At 33.1% G+C, this 27,199-nt stretch overlaps 6 protein-coding genes and 4 pseudogenes across 10 annotated transcripts, besides 1 other annotated feature; 6 read left to right on the top strand and 4 right to left on the bottom strand.

Annotated features, from left to right (window-relative positions):
* Positions 1-8,253: part of a mobile genetic element that runs on past the window's edge.
* TVAGG3_1038620 lies at positions 93-730 on the bottom strand (annotated as a pseudogene). The gene has a single exon. A coding segment is annotated over exon 1 (638 nt).
* On the bottom strand, positions 1,048-2,008 carry TVAGG3_1038630 (annotated as a pseudogene). The gene has a single exon. A coding segment is annotated over exon 1 (961 nt).
* TVAGG3_1038640 (phage tail repeat-like family) lies at positions 4,201-5,232 on the bottom strand (the record flags this gene model as incomplete). Its single annotated transcript, XM_051255406.1, has 1 exon — positions 4,201-5,232. A coding segment is annotated over one exon (1,032 nt), but the record flags the coding sequence as incomplete, so codon positions are not given.
* Positions 6,622-6,984, bottom strand: TVAGG3_1038650 (uncharacterized protein; the record flags this gene model as incomplete). Its single annotated transcript, XM_051255407.1, has 1 exon — positions 6,622-6,984. The coding sequence occupies one exon, from the start codon at positions 6,982-6,984 to the stop codon at positions 6,622-6,624; it is 363 nt and encodes a 120-aa protein (XP_051080981.1).
* An 877-nt stretch (positions 8,254-9,130) lies between the features above and the next one.
* Positions 9,131-14,184, top strand: TVAGG3_1038660 (uncharacterized protein; the record flags this gene model as incomplete). Its single annotated transcript, XM_001300468.2, has 1 exon — positions 9,352-14,097. The coding sequence occupies one exon, from the start codon at positions 9,352-9,354 to the stop codon at positions 14,095-14,097; it is 4,746 nt and encodes a 1,581-aa protein (XP_001300469.1).
* Positions 14,185-14,875: 691 nt separating this feature from the next.
* On the top strand, positions 14,876-17,323 carry TVAGG3_1038670 (uncharacterized protein; the record flags this gene model as incomplete). The annotated part of the gene is made up of 1 exon (XM_001300467.2): positions 14,876-17,323. One exon carries the CDS (start codon positions 14,876-14,878, stop codon positions 17,321-17,323), a length of 2,448 nt encoding a protein of 815 aa, XP_001300468.2.
* A 250-nt stretch (positions 17,324-17,573) lies between these two features.
* Positions 17,574-20,166, top strand: TVAGG3_1038680 (protein kinase protein; the record flags this gene model as incomplete). The annotated part of the gene is made up of 1 exon (XM_051255408.1): positions 18,646-20,115. One exon carries the CDS (start codon positions 18,646-18,648, stop codon positions 20,113-20,115), a length of 1,470 nt encoding a protein of 489 aa, XP_051080982.1.
* Positions 20,167-24,072: 3,906 nt separating this feature from the next.
* TVAGG3_1038690 lies at positions 24,073-24,107 on the top strand (annotated as a pseudogene). The gene has a single exon. The product of its transcript is annotated as a tRNA-Phe (tRNA).
* Positions 24,108-24,123: 16 nt separating this feature from the next.
* TVAGG3_1038700 lies at positions 24,124-24,161 on the top strand (annotated as a pseudogene). Its single transcript has one exon. The product of its transcript is annotated as a tRNA-Leu (tRNA).
* A 259-nt stretch (positions 24,162-24,420) lies between these two features.
* TVAGG3_1038710 (MIP11318P family) lies at positions 24,421-25,998 on the top strand (the record flags this gene model as incomplete). Its single annotated transcript, XM_001298234.2, has 1 exon — positions 24,442-25,998. The coding sequence occupies one exon, from the start codon at positions 24,442-24,444 to the stop codon at positions 25,996-25,998; it is 1,557 nt and encodes a 518-aa protein (XP_001298235.2).
* Between the last annotated feature and the right edge of the window lie 1,201 nt (positions 25,999-27,199).

The raw sequence follows: 27,199 nt of genomic DNA on the forward strand, positions 1-27,199 counted from the left end.
CGACCACCCATTTCAATGAGTTTGTTATAGCCTTCTTCGTTCGTCATGAGTGCGTCAATGTTCTCATAGTAAACCTTCACTTTGGATTTGACTTCGGAGAAGAATTTGTTGTAGTTGTCAAGGACTGCCTTTGCGAACTGAGGGTAAGACCAATGTTCGACAATAGGTTTTACTGTGGTTACTAAGCCACTTTGACCTTGAGTGAATTCGTACTTCAAAACAAAAGGAGAAACCTTTCAACAAAGTTGTCGACCTTCTCATAATGTTTACTCTTCATCTCTTGAGGTTTCTTAATGGAATATCCCCATGTCGAATTCATAAGCAATTTGAGTGTCATTGCAAGTTTGGGGTTTGAAGCTTTCCTAATATCATACAGTTGTTGTATGACTTTTCCAACTGTATAGTTCCTTCCTGGGAACTCACCATCTTCGTTTGGAATTCCAGTCGGGATATATTGGACGAACCTCATGTATGCAGCGTTAAGGTCGACATAGTATATCTTTTCATCTGAGTCGAACTTGTCGCAACCAATGGGTCCAGTTCGTGGAAATTCAAGTGAGTCTCTTATCTTCTGAGAAACTTCGCCTGCTATCTCATAAACATCGTCGAAGCAACCTGTTTCATATAAAACCTTCTGACCTAACTCAGATGCTCTCCAATACAATTTGACGTCAATTGGATGTCTCAATGGAAGTTTGTTTATAGCATCTTGAAGTTCTTGCAACCTCATTGGAAGTTCTTCTGGTTCAGGTTGGTATCCGAACAATCCAACTCCTTTTGGAACGTGTACTTCTTTTGTGCTAGAACTTTGTCTGGAACAACTTTTGGTCTTGCTAACAATGAAAAGTTTGTTTCGTCTTTTGGTACAAAAGTTTCTGTCAGCTTGTCATCTGGAATTGGTTCCAACAAACCTTTCTCGAAAAGAATGTTTACAGCTCTGACAATGTTGCACTTGCCTTTTCCGAACAATGGGTTTGTAAGACTTTCGTTCAACATGAAGTGGTTGTGGACAATTACAATCTTCAACCATGGTAAGTCTTTGTCAACAACATAGTCGTCATGTGAAGAACCTTTAGCTGTAGGTATGTTGACTCGGATATTGACATTTGCCAACGGTGCAATTTTTGCCAATTGACCTCTGAGAATGTACCTTGTCTTCACACATGACTCAAGATACTTCATCTTCTCATCTGTAACAAGACCAGAGTTCCTGAGACATGTAAGAATACAAGGTTCATTGACAATTGTTTCAATTGAATTGTAAATTCCATACCTTGTCAAGTCAATGTCAGACTTATTTATGAACGGGAAGTATCCAGCATGTTGTCTGACTGCTTGAGGGTTAGGTTGGTACCATTCGAACTTACACTTGCAATTCCTTCAATTGCATTCAAAATGTCTGAGTCGGAGTCAACCATTTGTTCTCTCTTTGTAGTCTTGAAAGCGTCAAGAAGCATTGGCTGTTGTGACATTGCCATGTGCATAGTAAATGTGACCATCCAAATCTGTTATGGTCAATCTGAGATTGTATCCTTTCTTATTTCCGTCTTGAATTGCAGCAAGTACTCCCATGAAGCCTTCTTTGTTCTTTCCTTCGTCAAAGTTTACTGTAAAGGTTCGACCAGATGTAATTTGACTTCTAACTTCACGATACTTCTCATATGCATATCTTGTTCTTTCCATGGGAGCATGTGCGTCTTCACCTTTTCCTTTTTTCCTTCTCAAAGGATGCAATTGTTCGTCATGTTTCCAGTAGAATCTGGCAAAGCCGTCGTGTCCTTCAACTTGAGGTTCACTAACATCGAAAGGCATGTCCATAAGACGTTCTTCTTCTAACCTCTCTAGTCTGTTTGGATAATTTGCGCGTGCTGTTTCCAAGTCCATTTCATAGCGAAGACCAGACAATTTGTCATAGACTTTTATGGGTCTTCCCTTCCTATATTTAAATTCTTTGAAACTTCCAACCATATCTTTCTAACTCTGCTTTTATTCTAGCAGTTCTATCCATTCTATGGGGCATTTTTATAAAAATAAAAAAATATTTTTTTCTTTACTTTACATAACCGCCTGCTGCCATAAGTCTTTGACGCCAACCCATACCAGCTAATGAAGGTTGACTTGGTTTAGTTTGGAAACTAAACTTTGGTTTTGGTTTATCTTCAGTTTTTGGTTTTCTTCTTCTATCGGTTTTTCGTCACTTTTCGGTTCCTCTGACTTTACCTCACTTGCAGGTATGGTTGTGTCGTCAACATCTTCATAAATATCATATGCCATTTGTTTTTGTTTTCCTTTCAACTTTTTGTGTTTGTTGTAAAGTTTAGAATATTTCGACTCTAAGTCAATGAGATGTTCTATAATGAACTGTTGGTCAGTGAAGTAAACTTTTCCATCTGTTGTCTCGAAAGCTCCTTCAGACTTCAATATTTTATTTGTGAGAGTCTGTTTCTTTTTTTTGAGATACTAGCCGTTCCATTTCTATGAAAAGTGACTTTGTAGTTAGGGTTTGTATTTCCAGACCTGGCACTTTTCTATATTGAATTTTTCTCTTCATCTGTAAGTTTCTTTGACAGGTTTTGACAATGGTTCTGAACTTTTTGTTTGTGGTGTCAAATCTACCGTTTCAACTTCTTCGGTCATTTTCATCTCAGTAAAAAATTTTAGTTTGGTTTGTTTTTTCAACTGGTTGTTTTAGGTTTTTTAAGTCGGTCTAAAACTTCTTGAGGTATAGGAAGAACTTGACAAACACGTGGTTGTGTAACTGCTGGAAGTCGACAAATCCATCTTGAACCCATTTGTCTCAATGCTGTATTGTTCATTTCATCTCAGTAAAAAACTTTACATTCCCCACGTTTGAGGCGGTTGAGGTTGGTTATTGTTTACCCATTGTTGTGCAGGTTATATCCTCTGTTAAAGAATCTTCACCTTGGTCCATGTAGTGTCCTGCTTGGTTATAGTATCATTTGCTTTGTTATAGTAGTTTCCTGCTTGTCTTCCTACATTGTCCATCCATCCCTTGAACTTTTCCTCTTGTTTCAGGATTTGGAATAAGATTTGCTGCATCTCGTCTACATCCCAACCTTTCTGTACAGTTTGTATAATAGGTTGTGCTTTCTCTTAAGTATACCTAATGTACTCAAAATCTTCCTTCCAACTCCAAATACACCTCTAGCTATTGTTCCAACTGCGGGCAAAAATCTGGATGCAACTCCTGCTAATGCGCCAAATAAACCCATTTCTTATAGGGTAAAAATGACGAATCCAAACAAGGACCCCTATGTTCTAAGGCAACAAAGAAAGCACTCATGATAAAATCTTTAGTTCAACACCAAATGCTTGGTTTATGGATATCTTGGAAAACATTCCGAGAGTTAGAACAGATGGACCACCATACTGGCTAATATTGTTTGGTCAAAACCACAAGATACTGTGAAGCTATACCATTACAGTCCAAAAATATTTTAGATGTAAAAACTGCTTTGACAATATTCGTTGACAAATACCATCCAACAAAACTGAACATCTGACTGTGAACGTTCTTTCAAATCAGACGATATTAAAAACTATCTGCGTTCAAAAAATGTAAACCAATATTTCATTGTCGACCAAAACCATTCTGCTCTTGTGTCATTGACAGTTGTATAAAAATCTTAAGAGACTTAAACCAACCACAAGGTGGTGAAGCAAATAAATGATATGACGACAAATTAGACATTTCTCCATGGCAAAGATGAGACAAGTTTAAATATTTACAATAGCCGTAAACAAAAAGGTTTGGGAAACCACTCCCCCGAAGAAATGAAAAAACAACCCTGACTTAGAGAAAGACTATATATTTAATAGTTTAGTCAAAAGAGACAAACAAGAAAGAATGCCAGGCTTCAAACTTAAGAAAGGTGACAAAGTAAAAATAGAAATACCTAAACGCGACCCATATGAAAATACTATTGACTATGACAACAATGGGAACTCGACAGGTACTCGCATTCGTGTTCGTAAAAAATAGAAAGAAAGTATACAAGAGAAATATTATGAAGTTTTTAGGCAAACATGGCAAAATGTACAGACTGCAAGCAGAAATAAAACTACTATGTCAGACCTCGTTTCAAACTTGTTAAGGTTCAAGGTGGTATACTTTCAAAGACAGTTCCTAACAAATAAGACAACTCCTGACGAATATGCTAAAGAAGTTGAAAATGACGACTAAGCAATTCTATACCATGCGTAAACTGTCATGTAAGGTGGCATGTAGTCTTTACTCTGTCCCGTTGTTTCCGAATATCCTGTAATGCGATGTGTATGGCTTCCTCCTCCCTGAGTGTCATCCCAGTAACAATTTATAGCAAACTTAACGTCGTCTTTAACATCATATCCTTTACCTTTTGTCATTCCTGTCCAATCCCAATATCTATGCTTATGCCAACCTGCTTCAGCTGTAGTTAAATTTATGTAGTGACTGTGTGCAGGTAGGTTTTCACCTGAAATCGTTTTACTTCCACCTGTTTCCTTTGAAGAGTTTGCACAATACAAAAACCTGTCGACTATTTGAGTCCAAGTTCCAAAACCAAGTACTACTTCTGGTCTGGTAGAGTTCATTGACGTATAAATAGAACCTATAGGATATACTGTTTGAAGTATTTCTGTCTTTAATGTTTGAAGCTCTGTTTTGTCTGCTTTTTTATATAACTTTTCTTCAAGTTCATTTACGTCAGAGATGCTATGTCTATGATATTTTTGTGCGTATGTTCCTTCTGTCCATGTGAAAATATACTCTTTTGTTGCATCTACATATCCAGTTATCCATGTCGAGTCTGCTTTTGTATTCCTTAACTCTGTAACACCTTTCTCAAGCTCTTTCAACTGTTGTCCATCTTCCATTAAACCTCTGGTATGACTTGAAACCGTTTGTGTCAACATATCTACAGTTTCTTTGTCGGCTTTAAGGTCTAAACATCCTGAAACCCACCCTGTATTGGCTTTACCTTCTAAAATCTTCGATGTCCGTTCATGGTACCATTCAACCCTTTTTATAATTTCATTGTCTTTTTCATCCACATATTCCTTATCTGCCTTCTTCACTAACCCACTAGCCAGATATGCTAACTCATCGTCAACATACTCTTTGTCAGCTTTCTTTTCAACATCCTCTTTTGTTGCATATGTTGCATCTGCTCTGTCATGTTCTTCTTGAACTTTTTCAATGACATACTCTTTGTCAGCTTTGTTGTCAATATCTGCTTTCAAAAGAAGTTCATCTATAGGTTTCTCGTTTAAAGTTCTTTTTGTTGGATTTATACAAACAGTATGGTTCTTGTTGTCTTGAAACAGAAACTCGTCTGTCATTGGGTTTATCGTCAGTTTTAAGTTTCCTTCTTTCAATGACTCAGATATCTTAGAATAGTTTGAAAAGTTTGTTGTGTTCTTATTTAGAGCTTGCATAATGAGTTGTCGGTTGTGTTGTATTTCTCTCATAGACGCTGTTTCTTTCGACATTTTTATTCTAGATAAAATATGCTTTCAATAGAAAAAGAAAATTCAAGAGTTGCTACAACTAAACCATTAGATGAACTTTTTACGAATGTCGGTCAAAAGTTTGAAGACAGAGACCGTAAAGCATGAAGGCTATCGTTTTGACTACCCATTAAGATGGCTAAGAGACCCATCTGTCACAAAAGCTATTGGCTTTCGTAGAATGAAGTTTGTGTCTGTAGAAGATAAAAGTTTTCCATTTATTGTAAGGTTCATATAGATTATATATCTGAAGGGAAACGAAAAATGTGGGAAGAAATTGAGCTAATACAAGTTGACCTTTCATCTTCTCTACAGACTGCGTTAAAAAATATAGAAGATAAAATAAATTCATGTTATGCAAAATATGCTGATGAATATGCAAATACCGAGAGCACACTTTATGTGAGAATTGTATATGACAAACAAAATTCACAAGTGTCATTTCAAATCTACGAAGACAATCCAAAGAAAGACGAACAAATATATACAGAATTCACTGCAATGTCATGGTATTATTTGCAAAGAATGTTAAATCAGAAAGTCGAACTTCCTTTAGCAAATATTTACAGTCGATATGCAAGAGATGAACCATATTTATTTAAAGATGTTTTCGACCCAGCTGCTATTATAGTTCATGCTTCATTTTCTGGCGCCCAAAACTCTTTCTTATGCTTGGCAAATGACTTTTACGAAAAACCTACAAAGTTATACGAACCACCAAGTGGAAGTATTTCAGACTTTCAAGTATGGTTTACTACAGATGGAAGAAAAAGAATAATTCCATTATACCATGCGTTTTACTTAGAACTTAGTTTCATATACAACTACTATCGAACAGTAAAAATATAATTTTTTAATACGGTTGAGGTGTTGGATTTGGTTGCCAACTAGACTGTGGTGCAGGTTCAGGCTGTTGTATAACAGGAGCTTGCTCTTCTGGTTCAGGGTCTTTGGTATAATACCAACGAACTGACCTACTCTTTTACCAATATTTTTGACACCGTTCCAAATTCCTCTTCCTACGGTTTTTATTCCATTCCATATACCTCTTCCAACATTTCGAAAGAAGTTTCCTATCTTACTGAAGAAACCCATTTTACTATATGTAAAAATCTAATGTCCGCCTAGTCTCTTACGTTTCCTGTTGAGTTCCATAGCATTCTTTAACTGGAGCTCATACATTCTGTTTCTCCTCTGGTAGAAAACATATTCTGGGTCAACTCCTGTGTTCGCGTCATCTGCATAAAGTTGTTTATATCCCACTTCAGGGTTTGTATAAAACTCTTTCCATCTCATATTTGCATACCATGGTGGCAAACCTAACGCAGCGTCATTTGACATGGCAGTTTGCATTTGTACATCTGTTGGCACTTGACCATAGTTTGCCATTGCAGTTTGTATTCTAACTTCATTTGGAATATTCTCTGGGTTTGGTTGTCCAGGTTGCTGTGCATTCGCTAAGTTCTGTGCGTCCATTTAATATTAGATAAAAATATCTCTTACGAGTACATATACTGAACATTTGCAGGCATTGGTTCATATCTCTATATCTTTCTGCCACGTCAAATAAATAAATGACACAATGGAAAAAACCTAAAACAAGTAGTCCTATTTCAAACCACATTTACTTACTAATAAAATTTCTTTGTTATGACACTTTCTCCAGTTTATAGGACCTCTCTCATATTCTATCTTGTCATATATAAACTCATAGTCATGTATGTCCTCTAACCATCTCATGACACTTTCCAAACCACTTTTATCGGATGTAAAGTAAAAGCATGGATGGTTATGTAAAACGTCTAAAGTTTCTAAAGAGTCTCTCAAAGTCCAGTCTACTTGGTATTGAAAATCCCATGTGTTATAGAACGGTGGGTCCACCATAAAGAAAACATTTTCCTTGTCTTTATATTTTTCATACAACTCTGTCCAATGACATCTCACAAACTCTATACCCTCAATATATTTTTCTATGTCCTCTTTGAAAACATTTGTATAATTGAGATATAAAACTTTTGACATAAGTGTTTCAATGTCATGAACTCTTATAGCACCACTATATAATAGTCTAGCAGATATACTATCCCAGTCTATATATTCTGCTTTTTTCAAAACCTCTCTGACAGTATTTTTCTTATCTAATGGTATACGTTCCATCTTACCTATAGGTATCTTTTCTTTTAACTCTTTCAATATTTTGTTTGTGTCTGGTATATGTTTGAGACGGTTCATATAGTTGTCGAAGTCATTGCATATAATCTTTGAGTCAGGAAATATTGTATGGCACAAATGAGATATATAGAAACTTCCACCGAACAAGTCTACAAATGTTAGACCATTCGGTAGTTTCTTAAGTTCTCTCAATATAATATCTTTACATTTACTCTTATTTCCAAAGAACGGTAACGGAGGTTTTGTAAAATTCATTTATATATAATAATAAAAATGTTTTTTCCTGAAAAGTGACAGAAAAGTGACAAAACATGTACGAAGAAGTCTTGAAAATTCAAGAGGGTAGAAAAGAGGTTAGAAAAGAGGTTATATCTAACCTTCTACCCTAAACATTATTTTTGTCTGATTTTACGAAGAAGTCTTGACAAAACATGAAAACATATATAATTTGTGAAAAGCTCCTGGAAGACCCGTATATAAGAACTTCATTTATACTAAACATCTTCGGGGCTAGAGGGCACGAAGTGCCTGGAAGCCCCACTACCTTTTTTTTTTTTTTTTTTTTTTTTTTTTATATTTCATATTTTTATCGATTTTTAAAGTTTTTGCGAAAAGTATTCAATTATTTTTGCTATTTGGTCGGGTAAATGTCAGATTTGCGACATTTTCTGATATGATATTCAGATTCTACGTTGATAATAATGCTTATAGAACCCTCTTGCTATTGTGTCAAAATTGCGAAACCGATAGCAAAAATATCTCGCAATATCAAAATTGAGATATTGAGTGAATTATGCATTATAGAGATTAAAAATCTGATTTGTGAAAACATCTCATCAGTTTCTAGCTAATTCAAAAATCTTTACTATCTTATTCGATTAAAATGAAAAGGGAATAGTTTCATTATGCTTTAAATGACAGCCTTATAATATAATCATAGTTTTCGCTCAATATGCAGCATTTTTTTTTCGAAATCTATGGTCAATGTCCTAAATACTGATTGCTTTGCATTCATACCTCTTACATTTTCTATACCCACATCACTATTCATTGCTATTCCTATCTTTTTCATTTTTGTTTGTTTCTCATAATTTCTCAAAAAACATGATAACTTGATATTTGTAAATATCATACTTTATAACGTAAATAAGAACTTGACCTATTAAGAAAAGCAGTAATGAAAAGAAAATCTGAAATTCATAAAAATTACAAGTTTCTGATGACAATTAGCTTAATTAAACCAGGTACAAGATTATATAATTGTATTTTCTATCCAATTATCCATATAATATCTTATCCAGAAAAAATAACTTGATCAATACCAAATGATTTTTTAACTAGTAAATAAAGTATTTTCTTTACACACACATTGTATATCATAGTTTTTTTTTTGGTTTCGCAAAACATCCAAAAACAAATATGCTCTAAAAGTGACAATTTTAGCAAAACGAAACCCTTAATTAATAAAACATTTTTGGTAATTAGGTGGAGAATGATTTTTTCTGAGGTTATAAATATAATTTATTAATGTCATCATATTCAGAGCTGATGGCATTGGATTCTCAAGATGAAGAGCTGACCGTAATCACTGCAATAAACAAGCAAGATCAGGAGCTTGTATATGGTCAAATTTCTTCATTTTTTCGAGAATCAAAATCATGTTTTCAAAATATGAACGAGTCGGCAAAAACAATTAAAGCATGTCAATCTTCCGATGATATATATGCACAGGATATCCGAGTATTTGAAAAACTTAATGCTTTAAATACAAAAGAAAAAATTGAAAATTTTTTATTGAATCAAAACTTAAAAGATTACAACAATATTCCAATTTCATTGATTGCTGGACCCATTTCGGTATTGTGTGTTAAAACATTCGACAACTATGGCCTAAGATTACTATTTTCGACATATATTAAATCATTTTCCTTAATTGGCGACTTCCTTTGCCACGAACCAACTGTCAAAGAGCCAAAAACTAATGACAAATACGCAAAAATGGCTGTAGATTTACTTTTACAAACACCTTTACCTCCCTTGTTTTATCCAGACATGAATGAACAGTCACGCTATAAGATCGAAGTTCCTGATATTTTCATTCCTATATTACCAACTGCTTTCGCTTGTAGTGAAACAAACATTTATGTCGGAATTGAAGGTCCCTCCGTTGTTATTATACCAATACAAAATACTAGCGACTCCAAAACCGAAGTTATTCCTATCGAAAACTTTCCCAATGAACCATTTTCAATTTTATTCATGAATGATTCGTTAATTTTCTCATCAAAGACTGTAAGAGCATTACATTTCGATACAAAAACGAAAGAACAGTTCCCAATCAATTTATTTTACCCATTTAATTTCTTATACATTTTAGAAAAGAAAAACGCGTTTGAACCACCTATAGTTTCAGATGGCGAAAAGTTTTACTCAATTGATTTCGGTCCAAGTCCGAAAATCAAGATTTTCCACTTAGATTTAGACTCAATCATGTACGAAACATCCGTTCACCTTAAAGAAGGCCACAATCCACTTATGGCCCCATTTACAGAACTTCTACCACTTGACCAAAAGAATAAAGCCCTTATTGCGACAAATGGAGTTTATATCAGCTTTATTCTTAAATCTCCTCAATTAACAATATGCAGAATCTTCTTAGTCTACGATGGAACGCATTTACATGACGTTGTTCTTAAAGATTTCGATGATTTCAACGGATGGTGCTTTAATTCAAACCGCCCTGCACATTGTTTACTCGGAAAGTACAATGTTCTTATGGTTGATGGCTGCTTCTCATTGCCTACATGGATGACCGGATATTCCATTCCTGAAGGAGTTCCTGAAATTAAATCCCGTAAAAATGACGATATATTGATTGGATACTCACATGCTTTAGCTATATTCGCTTCCAGAATCATTGGCGTCGAAGTTGGCCTCAAACTCAACTTTTTAAATGAGATATATAATACTCCACTCGAAAAAGCCGTTCTTTCTTTCATAATCCAAGCTTACAATTTCACAGAAGATGCATTGGCGCTAGAAGCAGAAGGATACAAAGATGCCGCATATATCAAACGAGTTGCTGATGCGTACAAAGTAGCTGCGAAGGCATTTTTGGTCTTCTTGAGCCTCAAGATACATCAGGATTCAACTAGTGTCCAAGTAACTCCTTTATTAGATCAATTTTTAATTTGCATCGACAACGAAAAGTATTCATACATCAAAGACCTTATTGTTTACATTATCTTTAGTTGTTTGGATGTTTTCGTTCTTGCAAATATGGAAAAAACTTCAAAAATTCTCAAAACTTTAATTGATTCTCAGAAATACACGGCAATGCTTTTCAAATGGTTCCCCAAATCAAAGTACGTAAGCCGTGCCCTCACAATTGAGTCCGTTGTCTCATTATGTAATATGTCATTGAAAACTCATTACGTTTTCGATGATATGTCACTTCCTTTGTTGAAGAGCTTGCAGTATGGTTTCATTACAGACCTCATTGGAGACAAAAATGACGAAATTGTCAAACATTCGCTACAATTGTCTTCAATTTACCTGATCGAGGTTGTAAACCAGCTCAAAGTAGACTTTGATAACCTTTGTTCCGAGAATTGGTCCCTACAAAGGTTCACGAACTCAATATCTTTTCTTATTTTCGATGATTTGATGAAACTCGTCTGCGCGAACTACAAAGATTTCATCTGCAATGTCCAAATCATCGAGATTTTCTTCACAGTTGGCGAAATGCAGATTTTGAATGAAGACCAATACTACGTAATCAGTAAGTTGTTTGCCCGCTCGTACTATCTGGCCTTGATTCTCTCGTTCAACCTCATAAAGCGTGAAAAATGCTTCATGAATTTCGGAGAAAGACCAAAAATCACCGGTGAATATTCACTTTTCGAAAATTCAATACATCCGACAAAATGTGACAATGTTCCAGGTGATATCTACGAGAATATACTCAAAGCAGCTTACAACTCTTACAGATGTGGTATGAAACCGAACGAAATCGAAGAAGCGATAAATTATATTTTATCCAAAGTAAATCGTTCGGAAATACCACTTGAAACCATCAGAAAACGACTCGAAGACGTCCAGCAATACCTCCCACAGTCATTCCATTGCGTTATTGCCTATCTTGACGGTGAGAATGTGAATATCGTAACAGAAAAGTCCACAAACAAGTACTATTCATGGTTCCTTAACCGTCTTTCCACATACTATTCACAAGAAACCGTCAAAATCAAGGTAATTCTCGCATTTTTCATTTCGAAATTTGTTGAAATTATTCCGATGTTGGCATCTGTTCCGATTTCGACATTAGACAAATTTGTTTCCACTATAGATCTCTGGCCATACCTCCATCACGAGTTTTTGAGGCTTTCCAGAATTAATTTCCAAATTAATTTCAACAAATTCACTCCAGAACAGATCGAATACATTTTCCCAACGATGCTCGCGATTTCCGATAAGTTATCCGACCAATCATACATTCTAAACACATTTAAGGACTCGGCAAGTCAATCCTTCCTCAATTTGGCAGAAGAAAACCAGATGAAAAGTTTCTTGATGAAATTGAGAATATTTGTAAAGTGTCAAAAGACGATAGGTAATTGTTCCGATGATTTCTTCAATTTAGCGAAGAAATTGATGTACTACGGAAATTACGATCACCTCACTTTGTTTACAGATATTTTACAAGAATTGGTTGACAGCGGTTATGACGATAGAAGAATATTTGACTATTTATTCTATTTGATTGAAGAATTTGTCACAATGAAGACGTTTTTGATTGCAAGCGACGGCGGAGTTTTCTGTTCATTCCAGAGTTTGTTCCTTTTGACAAATTCTGTCAAGAAAATGGCAAAAACGTCAGAATTTGTCAGAAGATTATTAATAGAATTACTTAATACTGACAAGAAAGATGCATTCTTTGTTATTTTCTCTTCTGTTGATCTGCCAAGGCCGAACATGGAGATTTCTTTCTTGGAAAATGGTTTGAAATACAATGGAATTCTTAGGAAACTAAACAAAGATGGATTCTCTGTTTTTGTTAAAGATAAAGTCAAAAACATTGATAAGAAGTATTTCAAAACCATCAAAATACTCAACCAAGAAAAATTTGATCCAGAAATTTTTGTCAATAACTTTTCTGAAATTTATTTGTCATTTAACAAATATTTGACAGATTTTGACAATCACAAGATGCAGTCCTTAACATGTTTCTATCTTTCCAGCTTGACAACATTCAGTTCTTCCAATGAATTCACTGACAAAATACAAAACGACTTTGTTTACAAAGTTTACAAATATTTGACACCACAGAACTTAATGAAAAAAGATTCCGACTTCGAATTGTTCTATTTCATTTCCGAGATGTTGGATACTGACTGGCCATTCTTCACTTTACTTAATCGTCTTCCTCAGAATTCTAAACAAGAAACAAGTGGAGCTAGATCATTGGATTTGACACTTTTCAGATCAAGAGAAATGAAGAAATCTGTAGAAAACTTTGTAGTGGCTTTGGCGTCAGATATGTTATATGTTTCGTCACCTTTTTCATGTCACTTCACTTCTACACTTAAATTAACTGTAAGTGAAAAGAAGACAATGGAATTATCACTGAATATGATTGATAAATATTCCAATACTGTCTTCACAACAAAACCGTTTCTTGTCAAAGGTGAAGTGACCATTTTGACAAAACCGTTGGAGCAATCCGTTTATGTCAAAACCGGTAATGACGTGAAAAAGTTTTCCATTGTTAAATCATCGAATTCTGCCTTTATAACATTGAATCTTCCAAGTGCTTCTGTTCTAAATTATCAATTCACTTCACTTAATGATTATACAGAATTTGATAAGTTAAGTGATGGAATTTTTTTGACAAAAAGTGACAAGATTCAATTACCATTTATTAATTCATCAAATATTATTTATTCTGACATTTTACGTTTGACATCGATTTACTCTTCGAAATTGACAATTAAATGTCTTTCGAAGATTTGCGAAAAATTGAAAATTGACGATGTCAAATTTTTGTCAGAATTTTCTGAGTATTATTTATTGTTGCTTCCGCACGATTCAAACAGGAAAATGGTTTTAAGCGATGATGGAACAATGTCTAATATTTACAAAAATGTTTCTGACAACAAAGACGGTTTTTGTAAAGCGATTATTGAATTTATTTCACAAAAATTCCAAGAAACGAAACAGAACTTGATCATGTTCAATCTTCGAAGTAATTATTCCTCACCAGACAGCACGAATCTAGAAGAGAATATCTATGAATCAACAATTACTTTGGATTCGATGATAAAGAATTCATCGAGTTTGATTGGATTTGTTCTTGGAAATGACGACTCCGAATATTCAAAGCAACTTCTTGAGATACTTACAAACTTAAGAATGTAACATATATTTTATTATTTTTATTTTTGTGTGTTTTATATTTTCTTATTCTTTTTAATAAACAGTATTATAATTTTTTTGGTATCAAAAGTACACTTTAATCATATAGGGTGGCAGGAAACCCCCGTAGTATCTCAATCTCAGATTGGGTTATCTCGGATCTGATACTATATTTAAAAAAATTGTTAGAAATCAGAATGTCTCTATCTCCTTTTGATCCCTAGATCCTACAGGGGTTTCCTTCCACCCCATAATTAGGATCTAAAATATAGCAATTTTTTTTCAAATCTTATATTATTAAGGATGCGCTTACCTCTTTCTCGCATACTCTCAAAGTATTGAGTACGTGTCTGAAGAAAAATAGAAATATAGCCTTTGTCATTTTCTGACAACCCTTAATCAATATGCTACCTTATTGATGTGGCATCTTTTTTTTTTGACATGTTATGTCAAGAAATCAAGAATAAGTTATGAATTTGTGTTATAAATGGTAATTTAGCGATATTAATAAATTTCTCGAATTTTTGGTATGCAAATCATGGTTATATTCGATGATTACCTGGCCAATGTGAGGAAAAAAAATCAAACTTTTATTGAAAGTCACATCTAAATAATGACACTTTTGATATTAATTTTTTACTCTTCCATCTTCATCGACCAGAATTGGAATTTAACATTCTAGAGATCAATTTGGTCCTTCAATAAACTTTACACAGTTCAAAATATTTTATCTGTTCATACCATTCTTGTATTTTTAGTATTCAGCAATTAATTTTGTGAAATGAATGAAACGTATAATAATGATAATTCAATTTTATTATCATCAAACAATAGTGCTAATGTAGATCTAAAACAGAGTTGTGAAACAATATATGGACTTTATGCAGGAAATGAGTGCAAAGATTTTGCATTCAAAGGAAGTAATAACACTCTATTATCTATCAACTTCCCAATTGGATCTCATCTTGCAGACATCAATGACTGTGCTTTCTATCATTGCAGAAAACTCTCATTGGTTGATTTCAGCAACTGTCAGTTTTTGACCAAAATCGGATCATATGCATTTAGTGGATGCATATCATTATCACATATTATTCTTCCGACTCATTTGAAATCAATTTCATCATTTTGTTTTGAATCAACTTCAATTTCATCTATTTCTATACCAAATGAAGTTACCTCATTAGGATTATCCTGTTTTCAATCTTGTACAAAATTAAAAAACGTTATCATTGATGTTGAATCAAATATTAAAGAAATCAAAACTTATTCTTTTGATTACGCAAAAGTTGAAACACTTTTTATTCCCAAAGCAACTACATTTATTAGTGAATATGCATTTGTAGCATTAACAACACTTAGAGAGTTTACTATTGATCCATCAAATCCAAGTTATAGTGTATCAGATGGAGTTTTATTTAACAAAGATCAAACATGTCTTATTCATTTTCCTGCAAATAAATGTAAGTCATATACCATACCGGAAAAAGCTACATCAATAGCTTCTTGTTCATTTGCATATTCAATTATCGAATCAATCCAATTTTCAAAAAATTTTCAATCAATTGGTGAATGGGCATTTATTGGTTCAAATTTTAAATCAATAGTAATTCCAGATACTGTAACAAATATACATGAAGGAGCCTTTTTTGCTTGTTCTTCTTTGAATTCTATTGTTATTGGAACCGGATTGAAGGCCATTTCAAATTATTGCTTTAGACGAACAAACATCTCATCAATAACAATTCCATCAGGAATAACAACAATCGGCATTTATGCATTTGATGGCTGTAATAATCTTAAAGAAGTTGTTTTACCATCAAGCTTGAAAAATCTTGGCGGATCTTGTTTCCCAATGACTACAAAATTGATATTCTCTGAAGGATCAGATTTTACGATTGATGATCAGCTGATTGTTTATAACAAAGCCAAAACAAAAGTTGTCATGTGTTTGAATCAGAGTGATAGCTATATTATTCCATCTACAGTTCAAATCATCAATAATGATGTTTTTAAATTAAATAAAATTCTTAGCAAAATTGAATTTGTTCCGGATAGTCAATTGACTGATATTTATGATGGTGCATTTTCTGAATGTGAGAAACTTTCTAGTATCAACATTCCTCTCTCAGTTTCTAAATTTGGCAAAAACTCATTCTATGGATGCAAGTTACTCCAATCTGTATTTTTTGGCGATAAGTTGAGTATGATTTCAGATAATTGCTTTGAAAACTGTATCTCTCTAAGAACTATTAGTTTTTCTGATAGTAATGTAAGTGCAAATATCAATCAGTATGTATTCAGTGGATGCGGATCTCTCACATCTATCATACTCAAAAAAGGAATTTTGAGTCTTAATATGTTCTGTTTCAGAGGATGTATAAGTCTTAATAAGATTAACATTCCATCAACAGTCGTTTTCATCGGAACCAACGCGTTCCAGAACACGAACATCGAAACTGTCACATTTTCGTTAGATAGTCATATGCGTGTACTTAACCAGTACGTTTTCAGTGGATGCAACACACTTCGAAATATCGAAAACATTCCTAGTTGTATTGAGTCTATCGAATCTAATTGTTTCGAGTTCACTAATATTGAAACATTCACAGTGCCAGTCTCTACTGTCAGCATCGCAGACTATGCATTCCGAGGCTGCAGATCTCTCCGTGTCTTCACAATTCCATCAGGATGTGTTCTTAGTAATATCGGAAACTTCATCTTCACCGGATGCACATCTCTTAGTGTTATCGAGTGTGATAACAGCGAACACTTTGTTGTCGACAATGGTGCACTCTTCAACAAAGAACGAAGCAATCTTATCTACTTCCCTCCTGCCTCTTCGATCAAGTTCTTCTGCTTCTCACAGAACGTCAAGAGTGTTTCATCTAGTGCATTCTATGGATGCAGGCATCTTGAAGGTATCATGATCCCAGACAACTCTATCGAAACTATCGGTTCCTCAGCATTCTCAGAATGCACATCTCTCAAGTACATCAACATCCCTCTGTGTGTGAAGACGATCGAACAAAACGCATTCTCAGGATGCATCAACCTTCACTGTGGTGTCAACATACAGAACAAGACTCGTTCATATATTGATAACATTATTAAATCTAGTGGTCTTAGTATCACATCCATGAAATCTTGTTCATTGATCACATGCAAGCAAATTCACTGCCAAAATCATGTTTCAAATTCATATCTATATGTTTTTATTCTAATGTAAATAAAAAAAATGGTATACCCCCTTTATATGAAATTTTTAAATGTTATATTTTCTTCTACATAGGTAATATAATTTCCGTATATATCCATGTATATTAAATTTGATTAATTTACATTATCTGAATTTTTTCTTATCAAATTTTGGCATTTGACAAAATCAGTGTCATTTGACAATATAGCATAAAATAGATTATGCATATTCTTATATATTATGAAATTTTATTTGATTTTAAATAAGTATTCAAAATTTCAAAAAAAAAAGATGCTTTTTGTTCTTTCCGCAATAGGATTTTCTCAAAAGTTTAAACCTATTGCACCCTTCTTACAAGGTAAGACTAGAAAGCATACTGGCTTCAGTCATAGATATCTAAAACCTTCATTTGTCCGTATCCCCAACTTTCAATTATCTGAATCTAACCCCATTATGCCACCTCTTAGAAAACTTCCATATCTTCTCAAAGATGATAAACCTATATTTAAAAATACAGAAATGGAGAAGAATTTTTTATACACCAAATATTGTCAGTATTCACAACTATCAAGATGACAATTCATACACTGTCCACTGCTGCAGGCATCATAAGCAAGGAGATGCAGAAAACGGCTATTTACCCCGTCTCCCACCCATTACAGATGCTACCAAAGATGAAAGCGTACACAAGGGTGGACAACCAAAATTTTGGACACACAATGGTCCATGGGCTGGTCTTCTTGACAAAAATACAAAAAAAGGTAAATTCATTTTGCCGCGTAATTTACCCAGAACTTTAACAACAAACAACCAATGGGATCACTTCCATCAAAGGCAATATCCCCCACCAATTATTTTGTAAAATGAAAATACAAATTTTAAAAACAAAAAAAAACTGATTTAAGTTTTTTAAAAAACTGCAATTCAGAGAAAGAGAAAAAGAAATCTCTTTTATTCAATAGGATGCAACTAATTTTTATATTTGAAATTATTCATAAGAAAGATGTATTAAAAAGCTTATGTTCATATTATACTTGTTTTGAAATGATATTTAGTATGAGTTCTTTATTAAAAAAGTCAAATACTTTTTTTCCTCTTCATTTCAATAACCAAAATTTCTCTGTATCCAAAGTTAAGCTTTTCGTTGTTGACTTGCTTAGTTGTGATTCGCCAGATGTACAATCATAATGATCTAAATAACTTAGCATTACATTATGATGTTATTTATCCTGTTTTCGCCCAATCTTACTGTTATTACCTAGTAAACGTACCTTTTCTCAGTCGAGAATTTTGTGACGTTACACTTTCCGATAACTTTGAAAATTTCGCACTTGTCACTTTTTTGATATTGTATGGAAGAAATATGTGGTGGAGAGTATCAAATAATCAAGAAGATTGGTCAAGGAAGTTTTGGAAAGATTTACATTATCAAACAAGTCAAAACTGGTCTTTTATTTGCAGCAAAACTTGAAAATTCAGATGCTCCGATACCTCAACTCTTATTTGAGTCCCGTTTATATCAAATTATGTCAGGGTCAACAAATGTTCCTCGATTGCATGCTCACAGTTTCGATTCTCGCTACAATACCATTGTTATTGACTTACTTGGAAAATCATTAGAAGAGCATCTAAATAAAGTCAATCGACGCATGTCGCTTAAGACAGTTCTCATGCTTGTCGATCAAATGATAACAGCTGTTGAGTTCTTTCACTCGAAAAATTACATTCATCGTGATATTAAACCAGATAACTTTGTAATGGGTGTTAACCAAAACTCTAACAAACTATACATCATTGACTACGGTCTAGCCAAGAAATATCGAGATGTAAATACTCATGAACATATTCCTTACATCGAAGGGAAATCTTTAACAGGAACAGCCCGATACGCTTCCATTAACGCTCTACTAGGCTGTGAGCAGTCCAGACGTGATGATATGGAAGCAATTGGCTACGTAATTGTTTATCTCTTGAAAGGCCATTTGCCGTGGATGGGAATCGACGGAGCCACTAACCAAGAGAGATACAGACGAATAGCAGAATGTAAGCGCGATACTCCACTCGAAAAACTTTGCGAAGGACTTCCATCCGAAATTATCACTTACATACGAAAAGTTCGCAGTTTACGATTTACAGAACGTCCCCATTACGCAAGCTACAGACGTTTGTTCAGGGGATTATTCCGTGCCATGCAATTTACGTTTGATTATATTTATGATTGGAGTCCACGCAAAGACAACGATATTCCTCCTGTTAGATACACTCGCCGCAAAGGCCAGATGCCAGTGAACGAGCGCAGACCTTCAATCGAAGCAGTTTTCAGCGGGGAAAGGCGAAGAAGATCCGAAGAAAACATGAGAACAATTGATTTCGAAAATGAAGAGATTCCTGAACCGAAAAAGCCAGTAGAAGTGAAACAGATCGAGTTAAGTTCATCATCATCACAAGATAAACCGAAAACGAAGCCGAATTACATGAGAGAAATCGATGCAATATTAAACAGAGTCAAGCCAGTCCAAACACCAAAAATTGTTTCTCATTTACCTCCTCCGCCAATTGAAGAGCTGCCGAAGAAGCTCTGGAAAGAAGAGGAGAAGACACATCATCATAGGAAACTCTCTGGACACAGAACTCATCACCACGAATCAAAGAGAGTCGTGAAGAAAGAAAAAACTAAAGTTGAAGAGGAAGAAGAGATAATTCCAAAGAGATTCACAAAGAGAAAGGAACTGGAAATGCCTTCTGATGATGAACCACTGACAAGTGTTGATGAATTCTTAATTAGACGCGGTTTAATGAAACCACGAAAACCTAAGATATAATATTAGTTTTTTTATTGTTTGTATTTATTTTTTATTTGATAAAATATTGACGTTTATTGATAATTATCTTAGTCTGAAACCTGGACTTCGTTTGATCAATGTTATTTCATGGAAATCTCAAATTTCTTGGAATGAAGTCTTATATTAGGGAACCAAAAGTTTCTAAGTTTGGTAAAACAATGATTTGCTGATATTGGATAAATATAAATTAAAGTTTGAATCATATAACATGATAAGAAATTTTAACAAATAAGATTTATTGCTGAACTATAGGGAATAAAATTTGACATATTAGGCCATTGCTTGTTCAAATAATATTATAGGCTATTTCTTCAAAATTAACTAAGGTCCTTTTTTCATTTAAGGTACCCTATTCAAAAAATGAAAGGGGGTCCCTCACAAAATTGAAGGGGTACCATTCAAATTCTATCGAAATAGTACCTTAAGGATACCCTTACATTGCGTAGTTAGAAAGAGAATATGATATTGTCATGATTGCTAAAGTTTTAGGCTCCAGAAATGAATATACATCAAACTGAAACAATTGATAAATTGAATGAACTTTTGAGAGGTTCTCAAATAAAAAAAATTATCTAATTTTTTACAATATTACTATTATTTTATCCACATATGTATATATAGTAATTTGAGAAAACTTTTAGGAAAAAATAAGTTTAATAAAAATCTGAATTTTACTTGTTGTGGGATTGTTATTAATTGACACTCCAGACGTATTACTAATAGTTATGCGTATGCAATTAAAGTATTTCTGATGGACAAAATGTGAGATTTATATCAGATAATTCATTTCTACTATTAAGTTATTCATTTATGAGTTTGCACTTATTCGCACTAAATAAATAACTATTAAAAATTGTTTTAATTAATTGACACCATATAATAGAGTGAATTTTGTTTGATCAAACAACAATAGATGATAGATATAAAGCCAAGAAACTTGCTATTAATATGCTCTACTTGCTATTTCAATGTAAGTATGATATTTTCTAAATGTTTCGTTCAGATAACTTAGATATATTAGTCAAAATTTGAAATTTTAATAGCACATATATTAAAAATAATTATTATTCATAAAAGATTAATGAAATAGTAAAAAAATCAATCAAATTATAAAAATACAACATTTAGAAGAATTCTTATTATCCTTCAAAAAGTCAGTATTTCTGCTGTAATTTTCTACAACATTGTAGTTATTGCACTTTGTCTATGGATTTGTATATATGTTATATATAAATTATATATCTAAACTGCCCATAAGTGCAATTTTTATATAAATTGTTTATTTCTTTAACAATTTCATATGAAATATGCTTTTTTAAGCGTATCAAAGCTGTGTTCTTAATGTGCATGGATATATCAAGAAAAATGTCGAAAAAAAAATGTGAATTCACAAATTCACTGAATTTTCACCGTTTTTTGAATTTTGCTACAGCACTAATATTAAATAATACTAAAATCTTCTGTCTTTGTAAAAGAATAAATTCTGACAAAAAGTGCTCGTTTAAATTTAATGATCATCTGTATGACTAAGTGGTAAAAAGTGTTTATGACCAAAAAGGGTTACATGCTTAGTCTATTTTTCTGACAGGATACTCTAGATTTACATGATCTCTATTTCATATCTCCGTTTTTAGATTCTTCGACAGATTTTATGATAGAAAGCCAAGATTAACAAATTTCCGGCATGTTAATGAAGAAATCTGCAGCTACCCTCAATATTATTTCAATAATCAGTATCGTTTCTCTTACAATTTATTTTTTTCTCAATAATTTAACAAGAAATAACAATACACACTTGGTTTTACGTATAAAAGCTAAGTGTCGAACTTAATCAACTTTACTTACTTAGCAAATGAATATTTTTGTGGTTGCGAGTTCTGAATGCTGAAGTTTTAGATTTCTCTATAAATGATATCATTGCACTTACAATGTTGTTCCAGCCTATCGCATAAATCATAGAAAATCCAAAAAAAAATAATATAAAGAAAATTCATGTCATGAAGTTCAAAAAATACCGTGTAACATTAAAATTTGTTATGCATAATACATTTTAGCTATTATTGATTTTTTTTAATTTTCGAGAAATTGAATAGTGAGTCCGATAGAGAAATTTTTAAAAATCCTAGTGCCTCATAGAAGTAATTTCCCTCGTCTCCCATACTTCCAAATGTATGCATATGACATAAACTTTTATGCATTACACAAGTGGCCAATAATATCTATAGAGTAAAAAATTAGAAATTTAATTTTTTTATATGATAGTTATATTTCAGATTTGCGAGCGTAACTTTTTTCTCCATGGCATACTTGTTTTAAGAGCAAATGATCAAAATCGTCCTTCAATTATTGAAGGAGCTGATATCTTTTGAAAATTGAATTGAAAGGGTATTCAATTTTCAAATTTCCTCTCAATTTTGGAAACATATCAACTCTATGAATTAACAATTATGTGCCTTCACAGTTTATTAGTCATATAAGGTGCTTATAAAGAAAAAAGTTACGCTCGCAAAATATGTTTTTATATAGATTTCACATAAAATAATTATGTAATTTCTAAAAAGAATATTTTTGTTCTTGAATATTAAAGTGTATTGTAGTTTAAAAAGTTTTAAATATGTTGCTAAAATTTCAGGTTTATAGCTCATGTCTAGCATGACTTCTTCGTATGCGCAAAAAATCTGACACGTAAGGGTATCCTTAATTAAAAAAGCTCTCAACCGGTACCATTCAAATGCCCTCAAAAATATTGAAAAGATTTTAGGTATGCTGCTAATATAGTTAGTAGCATCATACAGAATGCATAGACAAATTTTTACTAATTATTTTTTCTTAGCAATTCAAATTCGAGATCGCTTAACTATGCTTAGAATCATAAGCATAATAATTTTGCAAAAGGTATGGGAATAATTTGAAAATTAATTTCAAAATTATTAATACTAGTGCAAGCTAGTGTAAGCATGTAAATGCATATTTGTGCACTGATTCGATACTCTTTTTTGGAAATTGTACTTTATCTTAAATTTCGAATGCAAATTTTTTGAATATGTGTATTGAAACTGTAACCTTTTGTCTAAGTTGCATTCTAATATAGCTCGAATTCTAAAAATGGGACTTTACTCCTCTTTCTTTGAGAAAATTTTAGACAATAGCCAAATTGCTAATTTTGTTGGAGTAATACCTGCATTGGGAGGTATAATATATTGTTCAGGGTTGAAACAAGGAGGTAGTTAGTGATAAAGCATAGTTACCACATGAAATGCAGTAAAATTTTGAGTCTAAACGTCTTTTAAACCATCAAGTATAAATTATAGAAAAAGATACTTTATATATAGTTAAAATAAAAATGATTAGAAAATAGCGTTTTTGATCAAAATTTCAAATTTTTATTTCCGAATATCTCTATTTGTGTCTAATTAGAGACATTTCTATAATTTTAGTGCGCAGCATATGCAATTCCTCTTTGGTTATTGCATTAATTTCTCAAAAAGAAAAAAGTCTTCAATAATTTTTTCAACAATACAGTACTAAAGCTAAGAACTTATAAACACATGAAAAGTTATATCATTCTCGTTAATATGTAGATTATCAATGAAAAGAATATTGTGAAATTTGAATATTTTTTAAAATAGAATGTAGAAATACTTATCAATGCTTAAAATAGAGATATGTGAGAGCTAGATCCGTATTTATTTACGTTTTTGTGCATATTTTGAATATCAAATTAAATTAATTTTGAAGATTTTAGCATCTAAAAGTATTTAATGCCCCTATACAAGCAAGGTAATTCTTACATGTCTTAGTAAGTCCAAACTTAATGTTTTATGATATGGGCCTGACCTCTCCATATGGTGACGATAGAAATTGAATAGGGTACCTAAATAAAAAAAAGGAGTTTATTTAGTGTGTTAAGACATTGTGAGATAAATTCAATGTAAAGGGGCTTCGTCCAATGGGAGGACACAGGTAAAATCCTACATACTGGATTTGATAATTCTGAAATCTTGGTTCAATTCCAAGAGCTCCTATTTTTTCCCAAATTTTTTCTATGCGACGCAAAGTTTTTGCATCCTTTTTGAAATACATGCCTTTCAGACAGAGAGTGACATCATTTGCTCATGATAATGTAATTATTTTGAATGTTTTGTGGAGCAATTGGCGGTTATATTCTGGAAAAAGCTAATTATTCATAGTCATTTAATAGCAAATTCAATGTTATATTCATATTTCACTTCAAATCAGTTTCGAGAAATAGCTCAAAAAGTGACAACAAAATTTGTACGTTGATTTCAAGACGATAAATTATTCATGTTTCGCGCACTACCTGAAGTAAACAGAATTTGTTCTAAAGCAGCACGCGACAGAGCATATGAGCAGCACTTGGCAGCACTCCGTAACATGAAGCCATCAGTTAACACAAGAAAACCTCAAACTCCACAATCAATCGGTCGCAATTGCAAACGATACGAGAACGAAAAACAGAGATGCTCAACAGTTTTGAAAGATAACCAACGCTTAGAAGGAAAAATGCATGATATTCAAAAGCAAGAGCATTTCCCACGTGTATTACCTCAACGTCCATACACCCTTCAAGGTCAATATCAGAAGGATGAGATGGCTCGTATCGATTACGAGAACAAGAAGCTTCTCAAAGCAATTGAAACAAGAAAACCGACATTAAATCGTACTGAATGGACACGTCACCGCTTAGATCATACATACCAAATCACTAAAATGTCTGAATTTAAGAAGAGTGTCCCTATGAGTGACATTGTTCGCGAAGAATACCGTTCTAGCATGAGCAGACCACATACAACAATGTCTAAGTGGGGATCCCAGACATCTCCATCCAAATCGGAGAAATCCCAGACAGAACAGTCCGATGATTTCGCTGAAGAAGAAAATAACGAACAAAAGGATCTTTCTCTCAGAAAGGAAGTCAACGAAGCAGTCGAAGACGGCAAGAAGGAGAAAGAGGAACAAGAGAAGAGAGATGAGGAAGTCGAAAAGGAGATGGAAGAAAATAACGAATTCTCATTAACAGGACAGGTCAACGAAGCCGTTCAGAGAGGCCAAGAGGAGAAGAAGGAGCAAGAAGAGAAGGACGAGAAGGTCGAAAAAGAGATGGAAGCCAACAACGAGTTCTCATTGACTGGCCAAGTCAACGAATCTCTCGAAAGAGCCAAAGAAGAGAAAGATGAACAGGAAAGAAAGGAAAAGGAAGAGAAGAAGAAGGAAGAACAAGTCGAAAAAGAAATGGAACAAAATAAGGAATTTTCATTGACCGGACAAGTCAACGAATCCCTCGACAGAGCAAAGGAAGAGAAGGCAGAACAAGAGAGAAAGGAGAAAGAAGAGGCAGAACGCAAGCGCAAAGAAGAAGAGGAGAGAAAACAAAAAGAGGAAGAAGAAAGAAAGAGAAAAGAAGAGGAAGAAAGGAAGCAAAAAGAGGAAGAAGAAAGAAAGAGAAAAGAGGCCGAAGAAGCGGAAAGAAAGAGGAAGGAACAGGAGGAGGCGGAGAGATTGAAGAAGGAACAGGAAGAAAAGGAAAAGGCTGAAGCAGAAAAGAAGAAAGGATTAGGATTGGGACTTTCTTTGAAAGGTGAAGTTCAGGAATCTCTTGATCGCGCTAAGGAAGAAAAGGCCGAAGAAGAGAAGAAGCAGCAACAAGAGAAAGAAGAACAGGAAAGAAAGGCTGCAGAAGAAAAGGCAAAAGAAGAAAAAGTTGAACAGGAAATGAAGAAGAACAACGAATTTTCACTTTTCGGACAGGTAAACGAAGCAATTCAGAGAGGAGAAGAAGAGAAGAAGGAAGAAGCAGCTCCGGCTAAGCCAGCATTAGGTTTGAAGGCTAGTCTATTCTGATTTGAATAAATTAAATGTTTTATTTTTATATTATAAACTGATTTCACAATAAATAAATCAAGGGCATTTTAGAGCTTCTAATCTCCCTATGTATTTTATCAAGCAAGCTTTCATTGGATCAGTACAACAGAATATAGCAAACTATACTTTCTAATAGGATGTTTACTCAAATGACTCTTCGTTGGATTGATTATTTTTTACAATTTCAGTCAATATCGTTATAAACTATTCACAGTAATAGGTTAGCTTCGAAAATGATTAAAGTCATGAATTACGTTTACAGAAGTATACATTAAAAATCAAATTTCGATTCGATAGTATCCAGCTTAAATTTTTGTTAGACAATCAGATACATAAATAGCATTCAAATAAAAAATGCATAGTTGAAATATGCAGTAAATCGGCTAATACAATTTTTGTTTAGCGATTTTATTGCTTAATTTAAATGCTTTTATGCACTTTTGCAAAAGTTATTTGACTTTGCTTACCAAATAATATTTGTCTGCCAAACAATTACTTGGATGTCATGAGGTTCATTTCTATATTGAAATTCGAAATCCTATAACATTCTTATTATTTGATATCATAATCAATAACCATTACGAAACATTTACGAATACACTTAGATACGTTTATTTTATTTATTTGTTGTTGTTGAAATAAAATTATTATTAATTTACCTGAAATTTGTATAGTATATATCATTCCCATCATAATGGATGAGATTTGATCGGCTTTAAGTTCAAGAATGGAAAAATTTAATATTAGAATCAAATAATATTTGTTTTTTGTACTTAAAAAGGATTGGACTTCAAAGTTTAGATAATAATACAACAAGTTGGTTTTCCAAAAAATATTCAAAATCTATTTTTTCATGTGAAAAATCAATTATTTGGTTTTCATTTTTCTTTTTTCGAATTTTTTTTGGAATTTTCAACTGTGACTTAGAACAGAATGAGTATCCTAATTTGATTTCACATCCTATGGTATGATGAATTATATGATTATTTTAAACTAATATTTTTGATCACATAGATCAATCCCAATAATATGCAATATTAAAACAAAAGTATTATATTGTTCACAATCATGATCTAGATCAGTAAAATACACCGATTAAAAGAGTATAAACAAGGTTTTTAGTCTATTTATTATACATATTAGAAGCTTCAATGCGCATTGCTTAAATTGTAGTTGACGT

Source organism: Trichomonas vaginalis, chromosome I, assembly GCF_026262505.1.
Source record: "Trichomonas vaginalis G3 chromosome I, whole genome shotgun sequence".
NCBI classification, from domain to species: Eukaryota; Parabasalia; order Trichomonadida; family Trichomonadidae; genus Trichomonas; species Trichomonas vaginalis.